Consider the following 25,076-nt stretch of genomic DNA (forward strand, 5'->3'; position numbering starts at 1 on the left):
AGGGGCAGGGAGAGATGGAGGAATAGAAAGTACTGGTACGGTTTCCCAGGAGAGAACTTCAAAGGGCGAGTATTTCTCTCACTTTGTGACTTGTCATGTACAGAAACTGAGAAGCTCAAGTGACCAAACCCAAACAAACTAGTGGTTGCAAAAGGCAGTTGGCTCTGACTACAAAGAACCTGAGGGCTATTAGCTCAGAAGGGAGCTGCAACACAGCAGCATGTAGCCAAAGTTCTCCCACCCAAGATGTCCAATGGTGCTTGGTTTGCAAGGAAGAAGGGTGCAAAAAGGAGCCTCATACTGTGGTGAGAACAGTCAGTCTGGAGCGATGATGCCATCGTATGTTCTCTGTTTCTGGAAAACTGACCAATTTCATTCCTGTCTGGGTAAGATTAGATGGTGGCGTCTGTCTCAGTGAAGAGTCATGCCAGAACGAAGGCACAAAGTATCCCTTTGTGCACAGGTCCCACCAAACTGCAATACCCATGGCACACCTTGGCCACCGACGCTTCTGCTGCCTCACCAAGGAGGGCTGCAGTGCAAACGGGGAAGCTCTGGGTGTTATTGCAGGACAGTTTCTTTGCTGGCAAGTGCCATAATAAATTCACTCCCTCCCTGGCTGTTCGGTCTTTTCCAAATTCACATCCCAGTTCAACGGTTACAAGGTTGAGGTATAAATGCATCCCTGCAATGATTTGATAAAAAATTATTCTCTCTAGGGGGAAATGCTTTACAAATGGGGGCTGAATGATCCAGTTTGCAGTTGAGGTTCCTGCACAGGTTCACACTATGGGGCCTTTCTACACCCTCTGGTCCCTGCAGATGTCCAGGCAGACCCCTGCTTGGCAGCATCACCAGCTCCCTTGATGCCTTGGACCTGTTGGGAGACTCTGCTCAGGAACACTCCCCAGATCCTTATCAATCTGGTTTGAGCCTGTGACCCTCACACCACTTCCCTTTTGTCATTTCTTGCCCTCATAAATATCTCCTCATGTTTCCTCTTTCTCTTTCCTTTCCTGGATAATGACCAAAGAGGGCAAAAAGGGTTCTCCAGGCAGGTGAAGTCTTCAGTAACACCCTCACAACCTTCTCTGAGCCTAGGACTTTGCAATGATAAGCAAGATCTGGTCCTACCCAGAATTTTAGGCAGTAAATCTGCTGATGCTGCCCAAGAAGAGATAAGACCCAAATCTCTCAGAGCTTTGCTGCGCTATCAGGGAAAAAGAGCAAAGAAAGCAATGTGCAGGAGTGCTGACTTGCAACGAACAAAGGAACACCATGTACATGTCTGGAAATGCATCTGAAAGGCCATTTTTCTCATTTGAAAATTATTCTTTTAAGCTGTTCTTGAAAAGCAACCCATTGTACTGAAAAGAAAAAAAAACCTCACAGTCTGCTGGAGCAGATCCTTCTGCTGCCTGCAAAACACTGAGCCTGTCTTTTACAAGCATAAATGAATGAAACTGTTATGAACATGTGTGGAACTGGATTCTTTGTGTCAAGCACAGGTGGTTGAATCATTCAATAAATGTTCATTTCAAACTATGACGGACTTTCTCCAGCTATGCTGCTGTTTGCATTTTACTGAGGAAGGCAGTGAAAGCAGCTAATGAGATTTGGGATCAACTCAAGCTCAGTGTCTTGCTGTTTCAGCTGCAAAAACTACAGGAGATTATTCAAATGCAATAAAAAGGTGTTTACTTTACTAAAAAAGGAGGGGAAAGGGATGGGAATATATCAAGGCTGCCACCATAAAGTCACCACATAGCCAGTGCTGGTGCCCCATGATATATGAGACACTGCGGTCACTTCCAGTCTAAACATCTGAGAGGTGGCAGTATGACAATCTCTTCTGCTCTCTCCTGATGCTGTCCATGCTTTAAGGGTGGCCACATTATTTATTAATTTTCAATTTTACAAACTATTTCTTTGATTTATTTCATAGGACGTAAATCGTGAGCTTAAACTACCATAAACTCTCAAAATGAGCACTAAAACCCCCTCAAAGGATAGAAGCAGGGTTTGCAAAATATGGATCCCAGGGCAACAACACCCCAATAGTAACTGTGCATTTTGCCAGAAAAAATATTGTCTGTCCCAAAATGTGACAGCACACTAGCAGCATATATTAGCTCAGGGAAATGGCTAGAGCATGATGTATTGAGTTCAGATGCAGTCATAGTCCACTGCAGCTAACTAAGCTTTGGACTATTTTTAAATTTGGGCTTTCTAATTTTATTTAGTTTTCATTTCTTGAAGCACTTGGTTTCAAGTAAAGTGGGGAAATATCCGTATGACTCATCCGACAGCCGTCACACCCCTCCAGGCTTACGGCAGGGTCTGGGAAACAGGGAGGAAAAGAATTTCATTCTCATTAAAATCTATCAGATTCCCAAACAAGGTAACTTGTACATTATGCTTTACAATGTTTTTCTTTCCGGAACTAGAACATGATTAATTTTCACTCCAGGTTCTGTGGATATAAAAGAATTTGGAAATTATTTTTTTCTGTATTAATTTCCAGGACTCTCAACAGCAAGCTGTACCTGACATTTTCCATTGCACTAACAATGATCTTTGCCTTTTCTGTAACAGTTCCTCTTTACAAATCCTTGCATCCTTGCCTTTCTAAGGCGAATGAACTTTCTGAATAGCGAGACAAACCCTGGGATTCATTTTGACTAAAGTGCGTGCCCCTGCTGAGAGCAAGTAAACAGAGAGCTGATCTATTTATCATAGAAACTGTTGTCTGTTACAAAGAGAAATGGACCATCAAATATTTACAAGGCTTGGAAAGGAATTTTGATCTGTTAAACATGCAAGATTCACTCCAGGCTCTGTAGTCTGGAGGCAGGACAGCTCGTCAGTCTGGAGAAAGCTTGCCTGGACTCACGCCAGCTCTGGGAAGCTTTGAAATACAGACGCTTTGTGCCAAACTGAGACAGGGTGAACAGGTACGTCAGAGCTGGTGGAGCGGCACACACCAGCCCCACCAAGCCCTTGGTGCAGTCTGCAGGATGGGGATGGCACCACTGTGATTTCTGTATCAGCCCGGGAGTCATTTTCTTGCCAGAAATTGGATACTGTGGGAGGAAAGTGGGCTACAAGCTAATGCGCAAGAGCTTACATGACAGACTTGTCAACCTGCAGGTTCAGCATGGGTGCAGGAATAGGTGTCTGCAGTGCCCTGTGCTGTGCTTGGGAAGCCCCTCTTTCTCTCCACTGGGTACAGAAGGGATCCAGACAACCAGCTCAGTGCCAAGCGACTCACTCCCAAAAGGCTGAGTTCAGTGAGATGAAGCCAACTGAGTCCACAGCCCTACTGATTATTAGCTTGGGGCACTAGGGATTTATGAGCCATTACCTGTGGTCTAAGCACGAAGCAGGAGGAAACGATAAAAGTCACCGTTTATTTGCATTGGTTATGCAAACACTTGGAGTAAACCTTTCCCCCCTTCACCTCTGCAAAGCAAGCAGATGAATATGCAGTTGTGGGTTGTTCCCCATCACTGCTCCAGGAAGGTTTGCGAGCCTTCCCTTGGACTTCCACACTCCACCACCACACACTGTGCCTGCAGTTCAGTTGTAGGGGGAGTACTGGTGTCTCTCCCTGGCTGACATCTACTGTGGGAGAAAAGGGGTAGTGCCTGGGATTCTCCTGCTAGCTGGTGCTGTTCTGTGAGTAGGAGCACAAGGATCCTTCCTCAAACAGACCACTATCGCAGCCAGACACCTTCCACCCCAGTCTTCCTCCTAGTGTCCTCAGCAACCCCTTGTCAAACACTTCAAGCACTCAGGCACCTGCAGTCCAAGTTACGGAGATGGAAAAAGCCCTGGTCTGCAACAGCATCAAAACCTGTGACCAGGACAGACCATGTCAGCCATGGCACATGCAAGGACAGCACATGGAAAAGAGCACTTTCCAGCTATTGCAGGAACAATGTGCCCTTTGATTTGCAAATCTGGTGAACACCAGATAGTGATTTGCAAATCAGCAGGTCTGGGTTTCAGATTGTGATCTCTTCCCCGTATCTGTGGTCCTGAGATCTATTTAGCATCTTACCAATGCAGCGTGATCCATCGGGGCTGGTCATGAAACCACGCGGACATGTGCACACGTAGCTGCCTGCTGTGTTGGTGCACTCGCCGCCATCGCACACGCCAGAGATCGCCCCACACTCATCCACATCTAGAAAAGAACAAACCAACAGTGACTATGTTTCCCTGCACACCATCTCCTTTCCTATCTGCAGTGTGGATCCAGGAGCAGAGCTGGGATCGCAGAAGACAGTAGCTGGTGTTACGGGTTGTCATGGGATGCCCGAGACCATAAGTGGCCTCCTAGCAGTAGATCAGTATGGAAAATGAGAATTCCCCAGAGGGTGACACAGAGGGCTTCATGGAGTCCTCTGCTTATCTCTACTGACAGTGTAGGTCTTTGGGTAGGCTGATCTAAAATGTTGAGCTCCCTGGAGTACAAAGAAAGCTAGCTTCAAGACAGAAACGTGTCTGTGCAGGTACATGACTGGCTGGACAGCAGGTCCCTCCATGTGACTTGGAGGCCTCTGAAAGCAGAGATGCAACATCAGAGACAACATCATGTTTTTGAAAAGCACTGGGCTCATGCATTATTCATCAAACTTCTCCATACAGGAAGGATTTGGTTCAATTTTAAGTACATTCAGGCATCCAAATCCAGGTGAAAAGGCCTCTGTACTATCAGTTAGGCAAGGGAGGCCAGGGCATATCACTCTATGGGTTCAGCTCCTCAATCAGCAGTCCTATTTTAGTGTGAACTGATTTGCGTAACAATGCCATGAGCACGCCATTGTTTGAACTATTTATCTTGTCACAGGGAAGATTAGCAAGATAGAGATATACAGTGAGTCCTTGGAGAGATCACACCTAATTATCCATGGCAATCAAAAAAACACTATCCATGTTAGCAAGCCCTGCCACACTGCTTCTGCAGCAGCCTGCTTCTCCAGCCTCCCACTGCCATGTGTGTGACAACATAACATATCAGTGAGAGGCATCTCTCTGGATTTAAGAGCATGGAAAATAAGGACATTACAACAAGATTTTGTCAAGGCACAACAGCTGGACTCAGACATCAGAAGGATCAGGCAGCCCCAGTGCCCAGACATATGGTAATAATTGCAGAAATGTAATAAAAGTACAATTCAGAGACAATCACCCCAGTTGCAGCTTCTGCCATATGAACTTACGATGTGCTCTACAAGCATCTGTCTAGTGTGGAGATATGGCAGACCCCCACCACAGGCTGCACATGGAAACTAGCCCCATTGCCAAGGTCCTGGATGCCTACGTCTGGATCCTGAAACAGAGCATCTATATTTGAAATCTTGCTCAGAGTTAGATTTTAATCCACGCTGGAAGAACTGACTTGGAGAGATGAGACACTATAGGGTTTGCTTGAGAACTGTAGAGTTCTCCAAACTTTTCAGGCCATTTATATTACAACCTTGAGAAAATTCTTGAGTGGAAAATTCAACAAGTACCTATACAGATGATACAGAAAGAGACAGCCTGTAACTTCTGCATGCAGCTATCACTTGGGAACTGAAACTTGAAAAATCAAAGGGAACAGAGTAGCAAATCAGCTATTTTGAAAAGGGCAATCTGTTTTCAACAAATTTTGACAAAAATGTCAATATAATTAAATGTACTGGGCCCAGCCATGCTTGTGGGGCACTTGGCTCTAAGGACTTCTCTGGGAGCAGGGTTATAGATTTTTTTCTATTGCCAACCGAAATCTGTTTCAGAAGCTGAGATGGAATTAGATCCAACCTCTAATTAATTCACCCAAAGCAGCTGGTTGGTGGTCATGGTCCAGGTGGTGGTAAAAGACAGAAGGAATATTTGCTCGATAGTTTTTATGGTTGCAAAAAAAAAAATGTGTCTTGGCAATTGGCAAAATAAATCATTTCTGCTAAGCAACTTTATTTATTGTATTTTAAATCTATCATGCTGTTGTGAATGGATAAGGGGATTTTTATACGCAATTCAGATGCTGCCTGGGGCTGGCAGGAAAGTAATGAAAAGGAACTGGTCAAAGTCTGCTCCTTCAAGGGTTTTTTTCTGATGTGAACAGCATAACAGCCTTGCACAGCCTGATGGCGTTCGCATGTGTGGAGGTTAGAGTTGCTGCAGGGCAAAGACTAATCTGCCAGAAAAAAAGCAGAACAGCAAAGACCTCTCATCTGGGAGTGGGGATGGAGGATGTCTTTGGAAGAGCTCATCTAGCAGACTTCAGTGATGAAGGCAGCATACAGACATGGGAAAGAGTTACCTGAACCCACCCGTCAGGGCAAGGGAGGGACCAGAAGAAGTCTGTGGTGGGAGCCAGAAGGCCTGGCTGTGATGATGGATATGAACCACAGTGACAGATCTGAGAAATGGGCAAGAAATTTCTGTAAGAAATGGGTGTGGGCTACCCCGAGGGGTGGTGAGCTGTGTCCTGTCCAGTGTGAAACAGAAAAAAATTGAGTTAGGAAGGAAATGTCTGACTGCAATCTCACAGTGCCATGCAGTGGCTAGCGATGCTAGTGCAGCCCTGAAGATGTATGGGAGACACACAGAGCAGAAGCAGGTAGGTGATGTTACCTCTTAACTAGGATCATTCCTGGATGCCACAGCTCTGTGTGGTGTCAGTTCTTACAGGAGGGTGTTAACAAAATGGAGGGGTTCAGAGTCTAGGGGGACGACTCAAGGCCTGGAAAAAACTGCCTGTTGTTAAGGGACTAGGCAGGACTCAATTACATTTATCCAAGAAACTGTAAGGATGTGATGGGTTCATAGAAAAGAGACACAAAGATGATGTTGAGAACACAGTGCTCTGCAGTCTCAAAAAGAAAAGATGAAAACTGAAGCTGAGACATTATAAATTCAGGCTGGAATGAAGCAGACAGATTTATACCAGTGGTAAAGAATCTTTGGTCTACATACCCAGGGACAGGGCTAGTTCTCCAAGGCTTGGGATGGATTCAACTCACTTAACAATGTCTGTAAAAGGATTCCCTAGCATAGGCACAAATCCAAGGGAGGGCAAGGGGGGGTGAAATCTGGCTGTACATAAGTGACTCTCAAGAACTAAGCATTGTCCTAGGTCCTCCAGAAACATCCTTATAAACTTTATCCTTCTCTCTAAAGCTAGAGAGGATGCCAGAATCCTTCTGCCATCATGTCCCAGGCACTGTGACCCCACTACACCAGCCTTTGGCTGCAGGGTGGGACAGCCATGGACATCTGATGAGGACAGTTAATTTGCATCACCCCAAAGCCCCTGCCTTGCTCTGCGGGAAAAGAGGTATAAGAGGGTCTACACTGTTAGACCTCTAGAGGAAAAGATGGTAAAAATGATCCAGACAGTGGTGCACGTTGAGTTGTGGTCAGATGTGTTAGATGGTCACAGAGCACGCATCTCCATCAGAGTTTTTTCTAGATGCCATTTACACTCAGCAGAAAGAGATAATTTCATCCAGGCAGTAATTCATCACATCTGAATGGAAACATCTAAACAGAGCAGAAGAGTTGTGCCCTAACGGTGGTGATTTTTCCCTGCAAAGTGAGACATAGTAAAATTCATTCCACTGAGCTCAGCGATAGACACTGACAATGTATGTGTTCAAGTAAGATGAGCCGAGCTGCTTTTTGAAGTGAGGCATATGGTGTGGACAGAGACCCCCCATGGGTGCTTCATGTGGTCAAAGAAATAATCTTCAACCTCTCCTCCTTGCTCACACAACCTATTACAAACACAATTATCTTCTGTTTTACTTTGGCTGCAACTCTGAGTCCTGAGGAGTCAAGTGAAACCTCGATTTCAACATGCACAAAATTAAGCCCAAGTGCATAGGGCATACACTCATATATCAAGAGGGGAAGATGCCTTCCTCTTTGGCTTCTTAGGAACTCAACATTATGCTTTCGGCTAGCCAAAGATTTCAGCCGCATTTTGCAAGCAGCAGAGATATCGCCTCTGTCCTTGCAGTGCTCCTTTAGCTCTTTGATGCTCAGAGCCCCTCCAACAGACAGACATGACTTGAAACCTCGAAAGGCAGCAATGCAAATCTACAGAAAACACTTCCCCCACCTGGGCCCCTGCAGCGAAAGAGATTTTATCACTACAGCCTGCCCTGTCATTTAATTACAGGCCTGTGTTTGGTTACAATTTGCAGAACACTGGAAGGGAAAGAGCTTTATGAAGCAAAAGCTGGTTGTACTATTAGAAATAACAGCTTAAAACTTGGGCACAGCTCTCCTGAAGTTTGTTGGATCAGAGATCTGGAGGCCAGCTGACAGGCAGGCATCTTATTAGATCAATACTTATGACACAGCGTCAGTCACCCAAGAAAAAGTGTACATGTTTGTGGGGGCAGCAACTGCATTCCATTCTCAAGGAAAAACAGAGTTAATTCAAAAGGTTAAATCAAACTGCAACATTTGTTTCCCCTTGAAAATGCTAGCTCAGACGAGAGCAGTGTAAGCAACCCAAGAAGCAGAAATAAAGCCAGAGTTTCTCAAGACTACTCGCACATCCTGTACTTTGAGAAACTGAGCTCTGGGCTTTGTTGTTGTTTCAGTTCTTCCCCACCACATTTGCCGTCTTCGTTTTCTCTTTGTAAAGTGTCTCATAGTTTTGATTCATTCAGAGCTGAAGTCCATGGAGAGCTTGACACAGTGGGACGGATATGTACACCTCTCATTAACACCCAGCTGCCAGCTCTGGGTAGGGAATTCTTCCAACTCCAACCTGGCTACTTCACGAGTTTTCCAACTCTCTGTTAAAAATTAAAGCAATATTCTGTGTACTCTGCTCTTCAGACAATGGCAGAATTCAATGCAAACGTTGATTTTGGATCTGGTCTCCAACTCGCTGGGTTGGAGTTGGCCTGATCATTAAGGCTGAAAATGCTGGAAGCCAAAGGCTACAAGAGCTTCAGAAAGAGAGTTGCAGTCTGCAAAGCCCATCCAACACGGGTGCCCACAGACATGTTGAAACCCCAACCTTTCCATCTGCTAAAAAAACAGGACTTGATGGAGAAAACATCTCTGTGTCACGTAGCAGAGGTCATGCCTCATCAGCCCTCTCTCGTGCAGCGCACGGGACTCTCAGACCTTCCCTTCCAGAAAGCACAAAGAAACCACAGAGGAGAGTAATGGAACCCTCCAAACCACACCAAATCCATGGAAATGAGCTTTTAATGGATCCAAACAATGAGCTCTTCTGTGGACATTTTGTAAGAAAATTGAAAACACGCTAATAAAATGGCTATCATGTTCCATTCGTGAGGAGAGTGGGCCAGTCTACCCGCTCTGCTCATGAAAAACGCAGGAAAGCTCCCTCCAATTCAGAAACATGAATGAGATTCAACAGAGTAAAAAAATAGAGCCTTGTCTTCAATAGAAAATTTGGAGTTTTGTGTAGTGGTGACAAAAGACTAGCCTGGAGGGATATAAGTAGCATCTAACATGTCACCCTACAAATGTTAAATAGAAAGGGGCAAGTGAAAAGACGTGAGATTTGTAATTAAAGGACTTGTTCTCCCTTGGCAGAATCCATCTTCTGGAGATGCAGAAGACAGTCAAAAAGGATCTACCCCGGATGGATTTGAACAGAGCTTGTTGCACAAAGCATGCAGTGTCTTTCGCTCCCTTGCCTGGTGTTTCTCCATGTACTTTTTTGTATCTTGTATGTTATCATCCTGGAACAATTTTGGATGCGAGACACTTATTCCTTTTGGGGCATTGGAAAGCATCCTGGGTGAGGTACTGGCATTACATACTTCACTGATAACAGAGCTGGCTTAGCATTTTGTTATGCAGTAGAGGAAGGGCTATTAAGAAAAGAAGTTAAATTATTGGCAGAGAACCACTGAAGTTATGGAAGGAAAAGCTTTACTCAGTCAGTGATTCCACCCTTAAGAACATGCCGTGGAATTGTTCCCTTAAGTGTAATTTTTATGGTGGCTTCCAGGATAATTTTAAAATGTCACTCTAGGTAACCACCCCCCCACTTCCCTGTGATTTATTGATAAAGGTTTTGTATCAGGAGGATGTGTCTGATTTCAGCTTTGATGTTTCCTTTCTTCATTTGTGCACCATTAGTGCCAGGAGTGCTTTCTTGCATCCTCCTCAACAATTCTTTTCTTCCAGCAGTGGTAAGAAGTCAGGTGGATAGAAGCGTGCCCTTCTCTCAGCGCTCACACACTTCTCATTCCCCTGCAAACCTCAACAGATCCTGCTCTTTTCCAGTTTCCCCATAAGGCAGGCATAGCGTCTGTCAATTTAGCCCTGAGCTGGCAGCATTTGTCCTCCTTGCTCATCTTTTCATACTGACACAATATAAACACAATCCTTTGGCACTTGCAAAGCTGGCCTTGTCTCTAGGGCTGGTTAAGAGAACAGCCTTCCCCTTCCCCACCCTCGATCCAGCCCCCCCCTCCCCGGGCTGTGTTTCACAGACTGCTTACATCTTTCAGAAAGTGAGCAGGCAACTCTCTGTGCCAGAAATTTCTCATTATATGTTGCACAGGCCCAAGCTCAGGAACTCTTGATCCCTCGAGCTCCCTCAGAATACAATGAACAAAGGCATAAAATAAGCCACTATTTGAAAGTGTCACATTCATTAGAGATGAGCTGCAGAAATAACTCTGCAACTGAGCAACCCTGAACTTAGAGGATATTTAGGTTCAAATCCAAACTTGACGTTGTGTGCACGTTTTCACGTTTTGCAGATAGAAAAAGGACATCATTTTCTTTCTGGGGTTGACCAAAATTCATCCGGTGTATCCAGCTGCAGCCCCCTCACGTGCTTGGGAGATCAGGGCCTGAGCTGGCCTCCGTTATCAGCATAGAAGATCTTGCATAAGAAAAGCATCTTTATTCTTCAGGGATTCAGGGACTGAAAATGGAGCCTTAATTCCAGGTGCCATTTGTGTTAAGAGATAAGTATCACTATGGGAAACGAAAAACATTATCTCGACTCCTGCCTATTCCCACCAATAAAAAGACCAAAGAAGATTAGTGGTACATGCTGCTGCGTTAATGAGGGAGACATCATTAATCAGCAGACACAGTGACACGGGCTTTGACCTTTGGCTCAAACGCAATCCCATCTGCTGACTTCACTCCCCAGGAGGAATCTTCTAAGCAGAAAATACAAGCTCTTGGGAACTAGGGAAGAATTTGACTTAGACATTTAATCTAGCTTTAATATTTCCTGGATGCTAGTCTTGGATAAGGAATCTGAAAACAAGAGGAAACCATCTCCTCTTCCTAAAGCAAGATGGTCTCAGTGCAAGCTGAGAGATCACTCCTTTCACCAGCTATAAAGTTAGCACAAACGGACTCAACGATGGGACTCCTGCAGCTTTGAGATTTTAGGCTTGGAGCACACCTGGATAAAGAAAATATCCTCTTATGCTTGTGGTCATTATTTTGATTAAAACCCTTGGCTCAGTGAGGAGGTTACTTGGACTGATACAGCCACTTTGGCAGTACAGACCATTTCAGCAAATCAGGAATTCAGTGCTCTATCAGCTGTACCAAACTGTTCCCTCCTGACGTACCAAAGCATGCAGCAAACTCCGAGACAGGGTCCAGCTCTTCCTATATTTATAAAGTGTTAGCATCAGATGAACCCCTTACAAGATGCTGGCTTTCTATTCCCCGATTCACATAGTTTTAGGGACTCACACGGGGTACATGCCCTAGAGGGGAGCAGTGATAACCCAGACAAAGGTATCCTCTTCACCTTCTGACTGCCTGGGGGGGGACATGCTGGTGATTCATGTCTGGGAAACAAGCCCTCGAAAACAATCTCAACCCTATCAGTTTAGAGCACCCCTCATGTTTATGTCATTCTCACAGAAGGACCCCTAGGTCAGTAAATCATACCAAAGGAAAGCATCCTCTTTTGGTGGTCTCCTCAGCCATTGAGGTAAGATAAGTGATGGAACAGACACTGTAGATGCTGGAGATGTCTCTTTTTATGGCCATCCAGGAAGGAGAGTGAAAGGAAGCTGTTTATGGCCACATCATGCTGCTTTTGCAGGCGTTCTGGGAAGTGGGGACCCACACAGAGGCCCCTCGCATCTGGATGACAGATTCAGACAATGGATTGTTTTTAATCTTGGTATATAGGAGATTCCAGCTAAACTGATTTCATATGTGCTTTGTCTGGTCCCCAGCCAGCATGGGTGAGGCAGACCAAGGCAAGAACAATTTTCTGCATCCTGAGGTTGGGCCCATGGTTCTAGTGCAGTCCAGCCTTTGCCCATTGGTCAGCCACATTGCATGGGACATCACTGGATTTGGGGAACTGGTTCTTCACCCGAGATGCAGGTAAAAGGGCTGTTTTGGATTCTACTGGTTCCAAGTCCTTGGACGCTGGAGCACTGCAAGAAACCCCTCTGTTAAAATTTTAGAAAGTCTCATGGCATCCTGCCAAGGAAGATCCACAGACACAGATGTCTTCTCAACATAAAAGAACGTCCTTCCCCCACTGAAGGATTAACCTCTGTAGCTTGTGTCTCACTTCGGAAAAGTTTTTCTGAAGGGCTGAACCCAGGTCACACGACATGCACTGACACAGAGACTACTAGAATTATCCTAGCAAGGAAAATGTCTGGATTGCAGGAAGGTGGGGGTATGAGAACAGTCACCTGGAAGCAGTGATGCTCCTTTCCCTGAGAACTGACCATTGGGAGAAGCCCCGTGGGACAACGAATGCTGTCAAACCCCCAGTGCCATGGAGGTGCTTTAATTTTTATATGGTGACTGCTTAAGTTACCATGCTTATATGGTGGCTGCTGCAAGTGCTTTCTCTGTGTAATAGTTTGCTGCCTACAGTTCTACCACTGCAAATAACTTTGCCACCTGGAAACAAATTTGAGGTTAAACATCTGGATTCTAGTACATTCATCAGCCCTTGTCTTGGTTACAGCAGAACCTTGGACAGGAATGGGAAGTGGAGTTCCTGAAGCCCAGCTCCCAACTCCACTTGGGAAGCCGAGTTCCTGAAGCCCAGCTAGGTGTGACGCAGTCACACCAGCACAACAAACACGTTTCAACCCTAAAGTGGCAAACACAGGCCAGCGGGGTTTCATTAGGGTATGTGGGAAAGAGCTTTTACAACCAAGGCAGGAAAAGCTTAATGCTGTTTTGCTTTTCATTTGCCAGATGTTTGGAAAATACAACAAATGCTTATTCCTCTACTTCTGAGAGGTGCAGCCTGCCTGGCAAGGTATGCGTCTGACCCACCAGAACTGCTGCAAAATGCTTGGGGAGAGCGTGTCCTTCCTACAGAGGTCTGCACACCTCTCAGAGACGTGCCGAGCAGTGATAAAGGAGATGCTGAGACCGGACCTTAAGGAACTGGAGCCAGACTCAAAACAGCATGAAGAGTGCTCAGACTGGTGGCACTGTGAATGTTTAACATACTGACTGCACCTCATCCTGTCTGTGCTCCACGCTTCACTACAGAAGTGTGTGCCTTACGGCATGGACCAAGACATTGCCTTGCACTGTCTAGGCGAGTCCTGAATTTCACAAAGTAACACAGTGGACCAACTTATCCTGAGTCCAAGAGCAAAGAGCAGTTCCAAGGGCTTCCAGAAGCAGGCAGAGCTCTGCCTTAAGTACCACAACTGGTCTTAACATTGCTAAATTTTCACAGCCCAAATGAAACTAGTCCTCTGGTCTGAGGATGAGGTATTTGGCCATTTCTAAGCAACTCCACTAACCACATGGCAAGTATTTCCCTTGAAAATGGCAGAGCTCTCTGCACCATCTTACCAGACCCTGCTGAGCTGTTGAGACTGATCCTTTCTGTTTCCTGGAGCCCTGTCTCCAGACATGGAGGTCTGACTGCTGACGCGGCAGATCAGCTTGCCTACATGTTCAGAGCAGAGTTGCACCTGCACATCTGGGCAAAGCATCTGGGTACGCCACTGAAGTGTTTTTAGAAGGTAATTAATACTTAAACTCCTCCAAATTCTATGCTGAAGAAGAGGCAAAGAGTAGTTTCTGCAAAGTTCCCTTCCATCAGGTTGGGAACTTCTCCAGAGAGTTTGAAAGTTGACTGCAATCCCCAGGCTGCCTACAGTGCTAGGCTAAGGCTGACGCTGTGACGAGGCAGACTGCATTCCCCACTGCTTGGCTTCAAGCTACAGTAGCTCCATAGCTACTGCTAAAGCAGGAAAGTTTTAGAGCATCCCTAGCTGTAAGCACAAACCATGCCTTTGAAGCACTGTATCATTTCCAAGAGAGATGCTGAGGCTGAAAAGGTCACTCCCATTTACAATTCAGTTGAATATGAGCAAGGTGCATCCTACAAAGTAACCAGAAAGACAGAAAAACCAGGCATAGCAGGCAGGCTGCCTGCAGACAACCCTGGACTGGCAGGGAGGTATGCTTCCCCTCTGGGTCTAGGACAGTATCAGGCCACTGGCTCAAAGGAGGGATGCTCATAAGCATGATGCTGACTGGCATTTTATGTCTCTAATACCAAATTTTCATTTGTGTGTGCTTTGTAGTCAAGGACAAGGTTCAGGTTCTGGCCAACATGTCAGTTTGGAAAAACATCACCAAGTCAGTGAAGCAACACTGCATTTACTTGCTCTATACCCTCATCTCATGGAATCAGACCTTCTGCAGTACTCCGAGAGCTATGATGTTACTTCTGGTTGTCTTATTCCATCACTATCTCAGCTAGTCAGACTCCACCTACTTTGCCTTCCTTCCAGTTACTTTAGTGAACTAGAGGCAAGAAGTTGCAAGCTGCAAAAATATAAATATCAAGTGGATATAAGGAAAATATTCATCACCATGACAGTGGTGCAACCCTGGGACAAGAGCCCCAAAAGAAAAGGCTTTGAGTTTTCAAAACTTGATCAGACTGAGCAACCTGATATAGCTTTGAAGCCAGTCCTGATCTAAGCAGATATCTAAAGCCCTCCAGAGGTCCCTTCTCTTCAATGAGTCTGTGTTGCCATTAAAATATCTTTCAGAAAACACCTGCACAACCCCCCCACCTCTTTCTAGTTTAAGAGAAGATCAGAAGATCAGGCAAGCTCTATTCCTCATTTCTTTGCCTTGGGCTCTGGGAAGCAGATAAAGAGCTCAGAAATTCATTTTGCAGTACATTTTCTAACATGCCTTGATGCTTGCAGTACTCCCTCCTGTTTGGGAGCTAGGATCAAGGCTGGCATGGGAGCTCTTTCATATCTCTGCTTTGACAGCCTTGGAGATGCCCTGTGAGCAGATTCTCAAGTTTTTAAATGCCCTTCTACTCTCAGAGTGTTATCTGGGAACCCAGTGCTGAGCAGTTTGATGAAGCCGTGCAGAAGTCTGCGATCTTACCTTCACATCTGTGGCTGGTCTCGCTCTGCTTGTGTCCTGCAGGGCATTTGCACTCGTAAGAACCCACGGTGTTGATGCAGTTACCACCTTGACAGAGGCCAGGAATGGCTTGACACTCATCCACATCTACAGGAAGAAGAGCAAAGACATTAGAAAGTGCAGCCATTGCAACAGATGCATGTTGAGTCCTAGCATGGCGGGAGTGCTATGAGAAAGAAGAAGCTTTGCTCCAAGTAGGTGGATTTACATTTCATAATGCAATTACCCATCAGATTACATTAGAGATAAGGTGAAGGACAGAAAAGGGACATAAAGGTATTGCTGGCTTATCTACACAAGCAAGAGGGAGACAAAAGTATAGTAATATTTTCCAAAGCAAACATCATTGTGTCTATGCCCCAGTGGTTTGTTCCAGGCTGGTAGCCGAGTTGGAGAGGAGAATTGGTTTGGTGGGACATCCTCCTGCAGCCTTCAGAGAGCAACACCTACTGCAGGGCAGAGAGGTGAACCTATGGACTGTAAGGTTTTGCTCTTCAGCCCTGTCCCAGGAAGGCTTATCCTGCAGTCATGGCCTCCTCATTGATGAGGTGACACTCTGCTTTCCAAAGCACCTCAGGAAGGCCTCAGTACTTGCTGCTAGAACCAGCATGCTCATGTGCTGCAGATATTATTTATACTCTAGTTCTGCTTGCAGTAACAGTGAGTGACAAATCCATTAAATAGGCCAAGCTCTCCTGAAGAGATGAGGGCCATAAAACACAGATTACAACAAACAGCAAGACAGTTGTCCTCTTCAGCCTTCCCAATTTTATCCTACAGACACTGGCCAATATGGGACTTGGACTGTAATTTTGGCTTTTGATCATGGCAGGTAAAGGCTGAAATCAGCTGCGGATGCAGAAAGGAATCCATGCAACTCTAAATGGAGACTCCTGCAACCCACCACTATGGGGATGCAATGGCAGCTCCAGAAAGGCTGCCAATGGGACCTGCTGATGGGAGCTCAGTGGACCATTCTGCTATTTTTGCCTGTGTGTCCTAGACATTGAATGCAACCTCTAAGCATGTGATTTATGCATACTGTAATTGCCTGTGTGATCTTGAAGGAGTCATGGCTTTTGTTTTGAACCAATAATACAATTTACAGAGCACTAGCCACCTGATAGAAGTGTTGATCATATTCCAGTGCTGGGACAGAAGCTCCAACAACAACAGCAGCACCACAGAATGAGGTTATATGGAAGGCTGTAACTTAGTTTTAAACCTGGTGACACACAAGCCTGATTCACTACATCCTGTGGGATGGAGGAAGTCACCTGAGAACCACAGCATGGCCAGAATCTTTAACTGAGCTAAGAGGATCTTAGATGATCCTATGGGAGACCCAAGGTCCATGGTGATGCTCTGTGACATACAATGATGGATTTAGCAAAGTTTACACAGAGAACTTTCTCTGTATTGCGGCTCCTGACAGGTATTCATCACTCACCCTTTCAGTGCACATCAGGACGGGTAAGGGAACATCCTTTAGATGTTCATGGCATTTACCTTGACAGGCTCCAGTGCGAATGTTGGGAATGAAACCTCGGCGGCAGGGGTGAGGCTGGGCAGGGCACATCTCGCATGGGTGACCCCAGGCCCGTCCAATGGTGGCACAACACATGGTCTTGGTGCAGACAATCCCACTGAGTTGACCCTGGCACATCTGGTTATTTACTTGGCTAAAGCAGGGACCAGTACGATAGTCTGAGGGAGAAAATAACATCCACAGGTTAGATCAAGACACAAACACAAGGTTTTCTGTCTAATACACAGAGTGCCTATTCCCTTTCCTTTCATTCAGGTGTGAAGTCAACAAGTTCTGGAAAAAAAAAAATCTGCAATCATGAAAAGAACAAAAATTTAAGACCTAGCTGGAGACCAGTACTGGAGGTTGATCTTTCTGCTGTACATTTCATGCGATCATCTAGAGGTTCTCCAAGCCAGGTCTTCCTGGTGTCCCTCAGACTCATCCCATGAACTACACTTATTCTACACTTTGAGTCACTCCCTTTAAGTACTGGCCCTAGAATGAATTCAAAATATGAAGTCAGGCAAAGAGGCAATTTCAGGACTGCAAGTCCACCTGTTCTGTGGAACTGCTGGGGTCAGCAAAGCAATCAAACGTCATTTTAGTTAGGGGCAAAGATATACATGGAGATGATGTGGTACAAGCATCTTTCCTGGACAGCCTTAGGGCCTGACAGTCCATATAATGCAAACATAGAGGATGATGGAGATGTTTTGTTGTCAGATCACTTCTACTCGGCTTGCAGAGTAAGAGTCCTAAACCTCACCCACAAAACATTCTGGGATAGAATTCCCAAACTTTTCCCCATGATGCCTACTGTAAAGCCCACAAAGGGATTTCTATACTCTCTGACAGTCTCTGTAAAGGCAACCTCCTGCAGTAATACATGTCATTGTGATTAATTTCTTTGGTTTAACTCTTAAAGGTCCCCTGGCAATTTTAGCTAGATCTTTAAAACCCAGATGCTGCAGAAACAATTAGCCTGTTTCCCATTCCCAACAGGGACCCTCCTATCCTTTAAAACCAAAAAGATTTTGAAGGGCTTGCACTAAGGAATCTGGTTTTGCCACTGTCTGGGCTCTCATGACCCTTGATTAGGGATATTAGCACAGCAGGAATTCATCAGGAAACAAAATTCTTAAACAAGAGGGGTTTTTTCTTCTACTGGGAATAGATGGCTGCATGCAAGTGTTTGATCTGTGGCTGGAAAAAGGACCTTTAACCATGTTATTCTCAGACCAGAAAATTCCACATTAACTGTCTAAGAAAGTTAGGTGTTGGTCAAATAGCTGTTATTTCAGATAGCCTGGCTGAGATTTGCAAAGTTGCTTAGGGAATTTTGATGTTGGAGTGCCCAGTAATTAGTAATTGACTGTGAACCCAAATCCCTGCATCAGTACCCAGATTAGCTCACAGCTGTCTTTGCAGTGAAACATTTGGATTTGACATGTGAAGCAACAAAAAACTTGTGTGGAGGGTGGTTATACCTAAATCACAAGCCATGGGCAGCACTGGCACCCACATCTGAAGATTAATAATTCTGTTTCCAGAAATGTCTTAGTATAATGTAGACACTCAACAAAGCAAAGCTCCATTTCTTGGCCTGCAAGTTCTCAGATATAAGTCTTTCCACACATGATCTTTGCAATCAGCTCCCTTCTATTTAAATCCTGACACACATGTGCAAAGAATAAAAAGTAAGGAAAACCATTAAATAGATGGTTTGAGACAGAAAGCTTTCTCCCATAGGGTATGTTTGCATGGCAGCCACATTGGCAGAACCTACATTTGCATGAAACCATGACAGAGTGCCTTTATCCTGGGCTGTAAAAGATCATCTGGAAATGCTGGCAATTACTGCAGGCTTTAGACTGCCAGTGCCTGTGCTGATGTGCCTTCCTCAGCCCTGGGGCTTGTGCCGAGTAAAAACTGTGTGAGGTTCATCTGTGTTATAATTGTCCCACCTGGCATCAGGGTAAGCATAAGCTACACAGGAAATCCTTCTCCATCTCTGGGAAAGAATCAATTAGCACAATAATTACTTATTTCCAGCTTAATGGTCCCTCTGATTTATATTTCTTGAGCAGTTGGGAGCACAGTCATACTTAAAAACTCATGCTGAAAAGAGTGTCAAAACAAGTTTGGTCTGTGGTTGTCACTGAGATGTAAACAGCAAAAAGGATTTGAGGGAAAAAAAAAAGGGCAATGATTTTGAAGTTACATTGGTATAAAGGTGACATGATCTCACAAAAATGCCTTTGTTTGGAAATCTGCACAGAAATATGTACTACATTTGCAATGGTGAGTTACCAAATAATCATCTTTTTTTGACCCAAATTTTAACAAGATACCAAAGCACATGGTCCTCATTAATGTCTCCTGCCATGCCAAGCTTAATGCGTTAGTTTGTTCTACTTTATTCCTAGAAAAGAAATCAACAAAATTTGAGTTGTTTTCTCACCCGCTGTCTTTTTTTGTAAAACTGCAAGGCTTTTGCTCAAATTTTCAACCTTGAGGAGCAGACCAAGGAGAGCTCTTTATAACCACGCTAGTGAACAATTTAAATCTTCTCAACAATCATACCCAAAGAACTATGAAAGAAATTGCTTTGTGATCTTATTTCAATAGAGTGATCAACTCAGTAACAACAAAAAAGCTGACAGACTGTACTAAAGCATTAGGAGAGGAATAAAGAACTAAAGAGAGAGCATCATCCCTAAACTCACAGTTTGTTTCCATCCTCAGGGCTGCTTGCAGTCCTAGCCCCCAACTCAGAAAGCAGTTAGCAGAATTGGGAAAGGATCAGAAAAGGACAAGAAGGATGATCAAGGGTGTGGAAGGGCTTATGTATGAGGAACAGCTGCACTGGTTAGCGGTTCTCAGTCTGAAAAAGAAACACCTGGAGGAAGACCTGATAGCACGGTACAAAATCATGAGTGGCCTGAGGAGGAACAGGCTACTCACTTGCAGAGTCAGCATGCATTACTGCAGATAAGAAGTGATGCTGATTCAAAATAAATTGAGAAAAGTGGTTCTTCAGGCAACATATAAGTTAAGGGGAATTCTAACAGAGGATGTTGTGAATTGTCAAAGACTGTGAGCTACAGGTGCCTGGTCCCCAGGAAATTCTTACAGAGGAGGATCATACAGGATTGCCCTGTTCCTATACTGTTCCCCAGACATTAGCTTATGGGCACTGCCAGAGCTTTGAGGCACAAAGTCATCTCAGGCAGGGGCCCTGAATCCACCCTCTTACCACTCTGTAAGCCACCCGGGCAGTTAAATTTTAGAGTTGTTTTGAGTTCAACATTGTGCTGCAGCATCATTGCAGCTGGAGCCTCTGTGTTAGATAACTACAGTTAGGTGGGCTGCAGCTGTGGCTGAATGTGGCAGTGCCTATGTGCTTACAGTGAAATATCATACATTTTATGAGCTATTCTGAAACCTTGTTAACCCTAGGACAATGCAGAAACACCTAATAAAGAGGGCTTGCTTTCCCCCTTTCCTAGTCAGAAGGAGCATGGAGAAGAACATGTGGCTGATGTCATTGTGGTTGTACCTACAAAGGGCTCTGGTTGACTTAGGAGGTCAAATCACATAAATGTATAACCCAAAAGCTGAGGCATGGCAGCACTGTACAGAGAAAAAAGGGGTAAACTTGCACCTCCCACATTATCCTGCTGAGGCATGGCTGGATGCAACACAGCAAGAATTCCTTGAGATTGATAATGAAAGTGTGATTGTAAGGAGAACACCCCCTTTTAAACAAATAATTGACAAAAATAGATTTTCATATGTAGATTACTTCTTTAGAGGGAATGAAGCCAAGGAAATTTCAGTCTGGAGGCCAGAAAGCCTGGCTGCATTCCAGCTCCCATCTGTTGCTAATTTTAATGGTCAAATTATTAAATTTTTAATGAGGCACCAATCAAATTTTATTAAGGAAATATGTGCACTTAGGAGATGTCTAAAGCCCTTTTACAGTCTATGTATGGGATCCCATCTTCCAGGAACCCTCTTGCAGGTAGTTGTCCTTCAGAAGTTTGGTCTTTGCTGGTACATTCCTTGGAAAAACAGAGACGAGGTGGCTTCCTCGCTGAAAGCTGAGATTTCTTCCTGTTCCCCCTTTCAAGCTTACTCAGCCTTACAGTTACAGTGTCCAGTGGTAGGATATGGATGAGTTCCACCTTTCCATCTGCAGGTAAAGTTCTCATTAAAGAGATTGCAAGAAATACTGGATCAGGCTTTATTTTGGGAATCAGCCAGAATCTTTTCACCTCTACAGAACAGACTTTTAACACAGCAGGGCCATGAATATCTGGGCCTTTACCAGTCATTTGTAGCTGCAAAAAACAACATGCCAGCTCACTGCCTGACTTAACCTCTCCAAATACAGTTTTGCAAACAGTAAACACACAGCATAGGACAGACATCAGCTTCTCGCCCAGCATCTGTCATCAGCCTCATCCATGCACTGATCTCATTTTTCTTTCTTGCCCTATTAATTTCAAAGTAGACCGTGCTCAGCACGTTCAGTCTGTAGATTTCTTATCACCGTAGAGTTAGATTAGGTTACTATTCATGCCTACTTGTCTTGAGCAGCCAGCAAGGAGAGAGAGCGCTCAAATTGCAAAAGGCACCATGGAATTAGAGTTGAAGCGTCAACGTGTTTGCATTAACCACAAGAAATCTGACTCCTTGCTATGCTCTTTGTTTTCAAACCCTCGCCTCCCCCCAAGTATGGCTTTGAAGCACCACCTAGCCTGAACTGGGGACTTTTGCAGATGCTGCAGAGCCATGTTGGGGCTACAGTGAGTCTTATCTACTCAATCCCGCAGCCAACACAGGCCCCAGATGTGCTCAGAAGAGGAAGCGTAGCAGGAATAGACCTTATTCCCAGTTTCCATGTTTGGCTGGTTGTCATGGAGATCGTTAGGAAGCCCTATAGCTAATGAATGGCCATTCCTGACAATTCCAAGCCGCAAACCCTTGGGGAGTTAATGGGTGGGATCCATGCCATTACACATGCTCTTACACTGAGCCACGCTATTCCACTTGCAAGCAGCTTCCTGAAAATATCCCTGTAGACATTTTTAACTTTCCTAATTAGTGTGTCTAGGACGTAAGTGGAGGAATGCTTCACGGTTGCTGTGGACATCTGCCTTCACCCACGTGCTGCATGGAGTCCTGCTGGAAGGGGTGGGACATTAAAGCACAGTAAACGGCTTCAAGTACTTCTGGTTCAGCCAAGCCAGCACCACAAAACCTCGTAGTTTCTCCGTTTCCAGCACTTGGGGTCCTGTGCTGACCAAGGACGCTGCCCAGGCTTTGCCTACCCTACTTAACCCAAGTTCACCTTGCCAGAACCTGTCTCACCTCCTACAAGAGGTAATAAAAAATGATGCACTACTCTTTGCCAGCCATGGCTATAATTTATGCCAGAAATGCAGCTTGGACTCATTAAAAAAGAATAATCCGTTTCAGACTATTTAAAATTACCACTCTGAGGCTATCAAACATTTATGTACAACAGTTGGAAGGCACCTTCTCTATTGCTCAGTTTCCCCAATGCTAAATGAAAACAATGGAAATCTTTTGTAGGGAATGTTTCCCTGGGCTATACAGCATAACTCAATGCCATTATTTTCATGGAAATGTTAATTTCAGCAACTCAGACTGATTTCTTTGAAGGAGAACTCAAACTGAACACTTCCATAAACAATGGCATTTTTCAAATGTTTTGTAACAACACCTGAATTGAAACAGTATCTGAACCTGAAATATTTACAACTTTATTTCATATCCAATTTAAATTACTGCTTTGCTGTAGGGGGAAAACAAAAGGCATTTAAAATTAACATTTTACTCTCTTTTAACTGGCTGTTACTGTACCTTGGGGAAAATTGGTAGGTTTTGACACAGAACTTTTGAAGAGAAGCATTTTGTTTGAAAATTTTCACAAGAAAAAGGATAGCTTCCTCCGCTTCTATAACATCCATCTACCCAGCACGGTATCACCGAGTAAATTAATGCTTGCAATGGGAATCCAGATCCCTGGGTGAAGATGCAAAAGCAGGAACAATTGCACTACTTTCCTTGCTATTTAAAACACAATCCTAGAAACACGAATATGCCTGACCCCAGCCGTGTAAGCAGATCTGCAGAGTCCAGGCTAAAAGGAAGGTGAACGGACAGAAGAGCTCTCCGCCGCGCTCTCACCCCGTCTTTCAGCCTGCCATTTCTCTGGCACCATTTGGCTGGAATCCCCTCGTGAGACAGGCCATGGGCTGGGTGAATTCCTTCTTTACAAAATAAATAAAGAGAGCAGCAAGGAAGAAGAGATTTTTCTTTGCTAAAAATCAAATTCCTTCTCATAATAAACAATGCTTTCGCTGAAGGCTTTTTCTTAAAACAGTAAGGAGAAACGTGGCCTGTAAGTAATCCCCAGAGAGCTACAGACCTCGCTGGGATGAGGTCACTACAACACATGCCCCAGGCATTGGCAGGCTTCCACGTTGCTTTCTAAAAGCTCCAGCAACGGAGTACAGGAGAGCAAGGAGAGTGGATATCAAGCCCAATATCTATTTTTCTATTTTGAGTGAATGATTTCCATCAGCAGGAGGCTTGGTCCCCCAGGCCAGCCTTGCAATTCTTTCTGTCTGTAACCTTCTGGGCTTTGGAGCTCTGGGAGCGAGCGAGAGCCGATGCAACCAAGGCGAGGCACTAATCTGGCAGATGCCTCTGCAAATTCTACCCAAAAAGATTCCCACACAGACTCTGGCTGCTTGTGATGGGGGTGTTCCCCAGAGACCCCACGGAGAAGGCTGGCTGTGCCCTCTGGGAGCTGCCGGGAGAGCTGATAACTTACAAATTAAATGCTTAATGGGGCAGTTCATGCCCTGCTTATAGAGAGACCATGAACGTATGGGAAAGTACACAGGGGAACAGCATCCAAAAGCCGCCGGCCAGACAACCAACCGAAAGGAGCCAACCAAAAATCCTGCGATTATTTCTGTTGCACTAAACGTGAATGCAGAGATTTTACAACACTGATCGTAGGTCTCGGCACACAGCGCAACTCTAAATATCTGCTAAGCCTCTCAGGCTGTGTCGATACGTGACAGCTTTGGTGGGAGGAGGGATGGTGGATGCAGGGAGAACAGCATGAGGGTCTCCGTAAAGGGCTCCTTTCTCATGGAATACTTTCTCCACCTAGTCATTTCCTTACCTCATACAAACACAGCCACATTCCTGATGTTTAACTGTTTGGACTTTTGCAGAAAAGAAAAAGCTGGCTGGGGCAGTTTATAAGGCCAGACATTCCAAGTGCTGAAAAAACATATTCAAAGGAAATAGTAAAGGGAGAACTTTTTTAAGTTTTCCTGTCCTATTTTTACAGTTTCCTGTCAAAGTCTTAGCCTGATGAAACCTGAGATAGAGCTCCATGCACAACCCTTCTCCAAGGGCTCTCCACTACAGCAGCATCTGAGGCACAAAGCGCACATACGGTAACACGGGGCCAGTGGTTCCAGCAGTTCTAGAAATGTCTGGGAGGGTTTGAGCAGGGGGCTGGTACTACCATGCCATGTCCTCCGTCCTGGAAGAGACCACGGGGTCAGAATGCTGTGGGCTGTTGAATACCTTTCTGGTCAGTTTGGCCAGAGATGGAGGTGCAGGAATGGAGGTGCTGGGGGTGGCATGGGGTTTGGTAGCTCCAGACAATTCCCCACACACACACCTGCTCCAGGGGGAACACTTGCACCTCTCAGACTCCTTTGGCAGAGATCGTGGCTATGGGCAGGCTCCTGCATATCAGGGGAAAGAATATAAGGAGATGGTGGCTGGGCTGGGCTGAGCTGTGACTCAATTTGGGGGGATTCCTCCTGAACAGCTGATTGTGTGTTCCTGATAGGACTGAGCAAGGGAAGGAGAAATTTGTGTCTGCCCAGTGGGAAGCATTTTTGGGCAGAGAGATTGTGGACTTTGCCTACCTTCCTTTTGGGACAATGAGCTGGGAAGAAGTAATGGCAAGGACACTACTGAGCAAGGACTTCCAAACAATGTGGTTAGTTTTACAGGTCTTGCCTGATTGTATTCATGTTACTGTGCATGAGCTGCA

The 25,076-nt window shown here is 45.1% G+C and overlaps 1 protein-coding gene across 1 annotated transcript in view; it reads right to left on the reverse strand.

Moving 5' to 3' along the window:
- Nucleotides 1–25,076, reverse strand: part of FBN3 (fibrillin 3) — a 115,607-nt gene that overhangs the window by 50,192 nt on the left and 40,339 nt on the right. Inside the window, exons 7-9 of the mRNA XM_075038096.1 lie at nt 16,936–17,133; nt 15,388–15,513; nt 4,064–4,189 (exon numbers count right to left, since the gene is read on the reverse strand). Of these exons, the coding sequence (XP_074894197.1) occupies nt 4,064–4,189; nt 15,388–15,513; nt 16,936–17,133 (450 nt within the window). The remainder of the gene's footprint in view (nt 1–4,063; nt 4,190–15,387; nt 15,514–16,935; nt 17,134–25,076) is intronic.

Source organism: Buteo buteo, chromosome 10 (genome assembly GCF_964188355.1).
Source record: "Buteo buteo chromosome 10, bButBut1.hap1.1, whole genome shotgun sequence".
Taxonomy (NCBI): domain Eukaryota; kingdom Metazoa; phylum Chordata; class Aves; order Accipitriformes; family Accipitridae; genus Buteo; species Buteo buteo.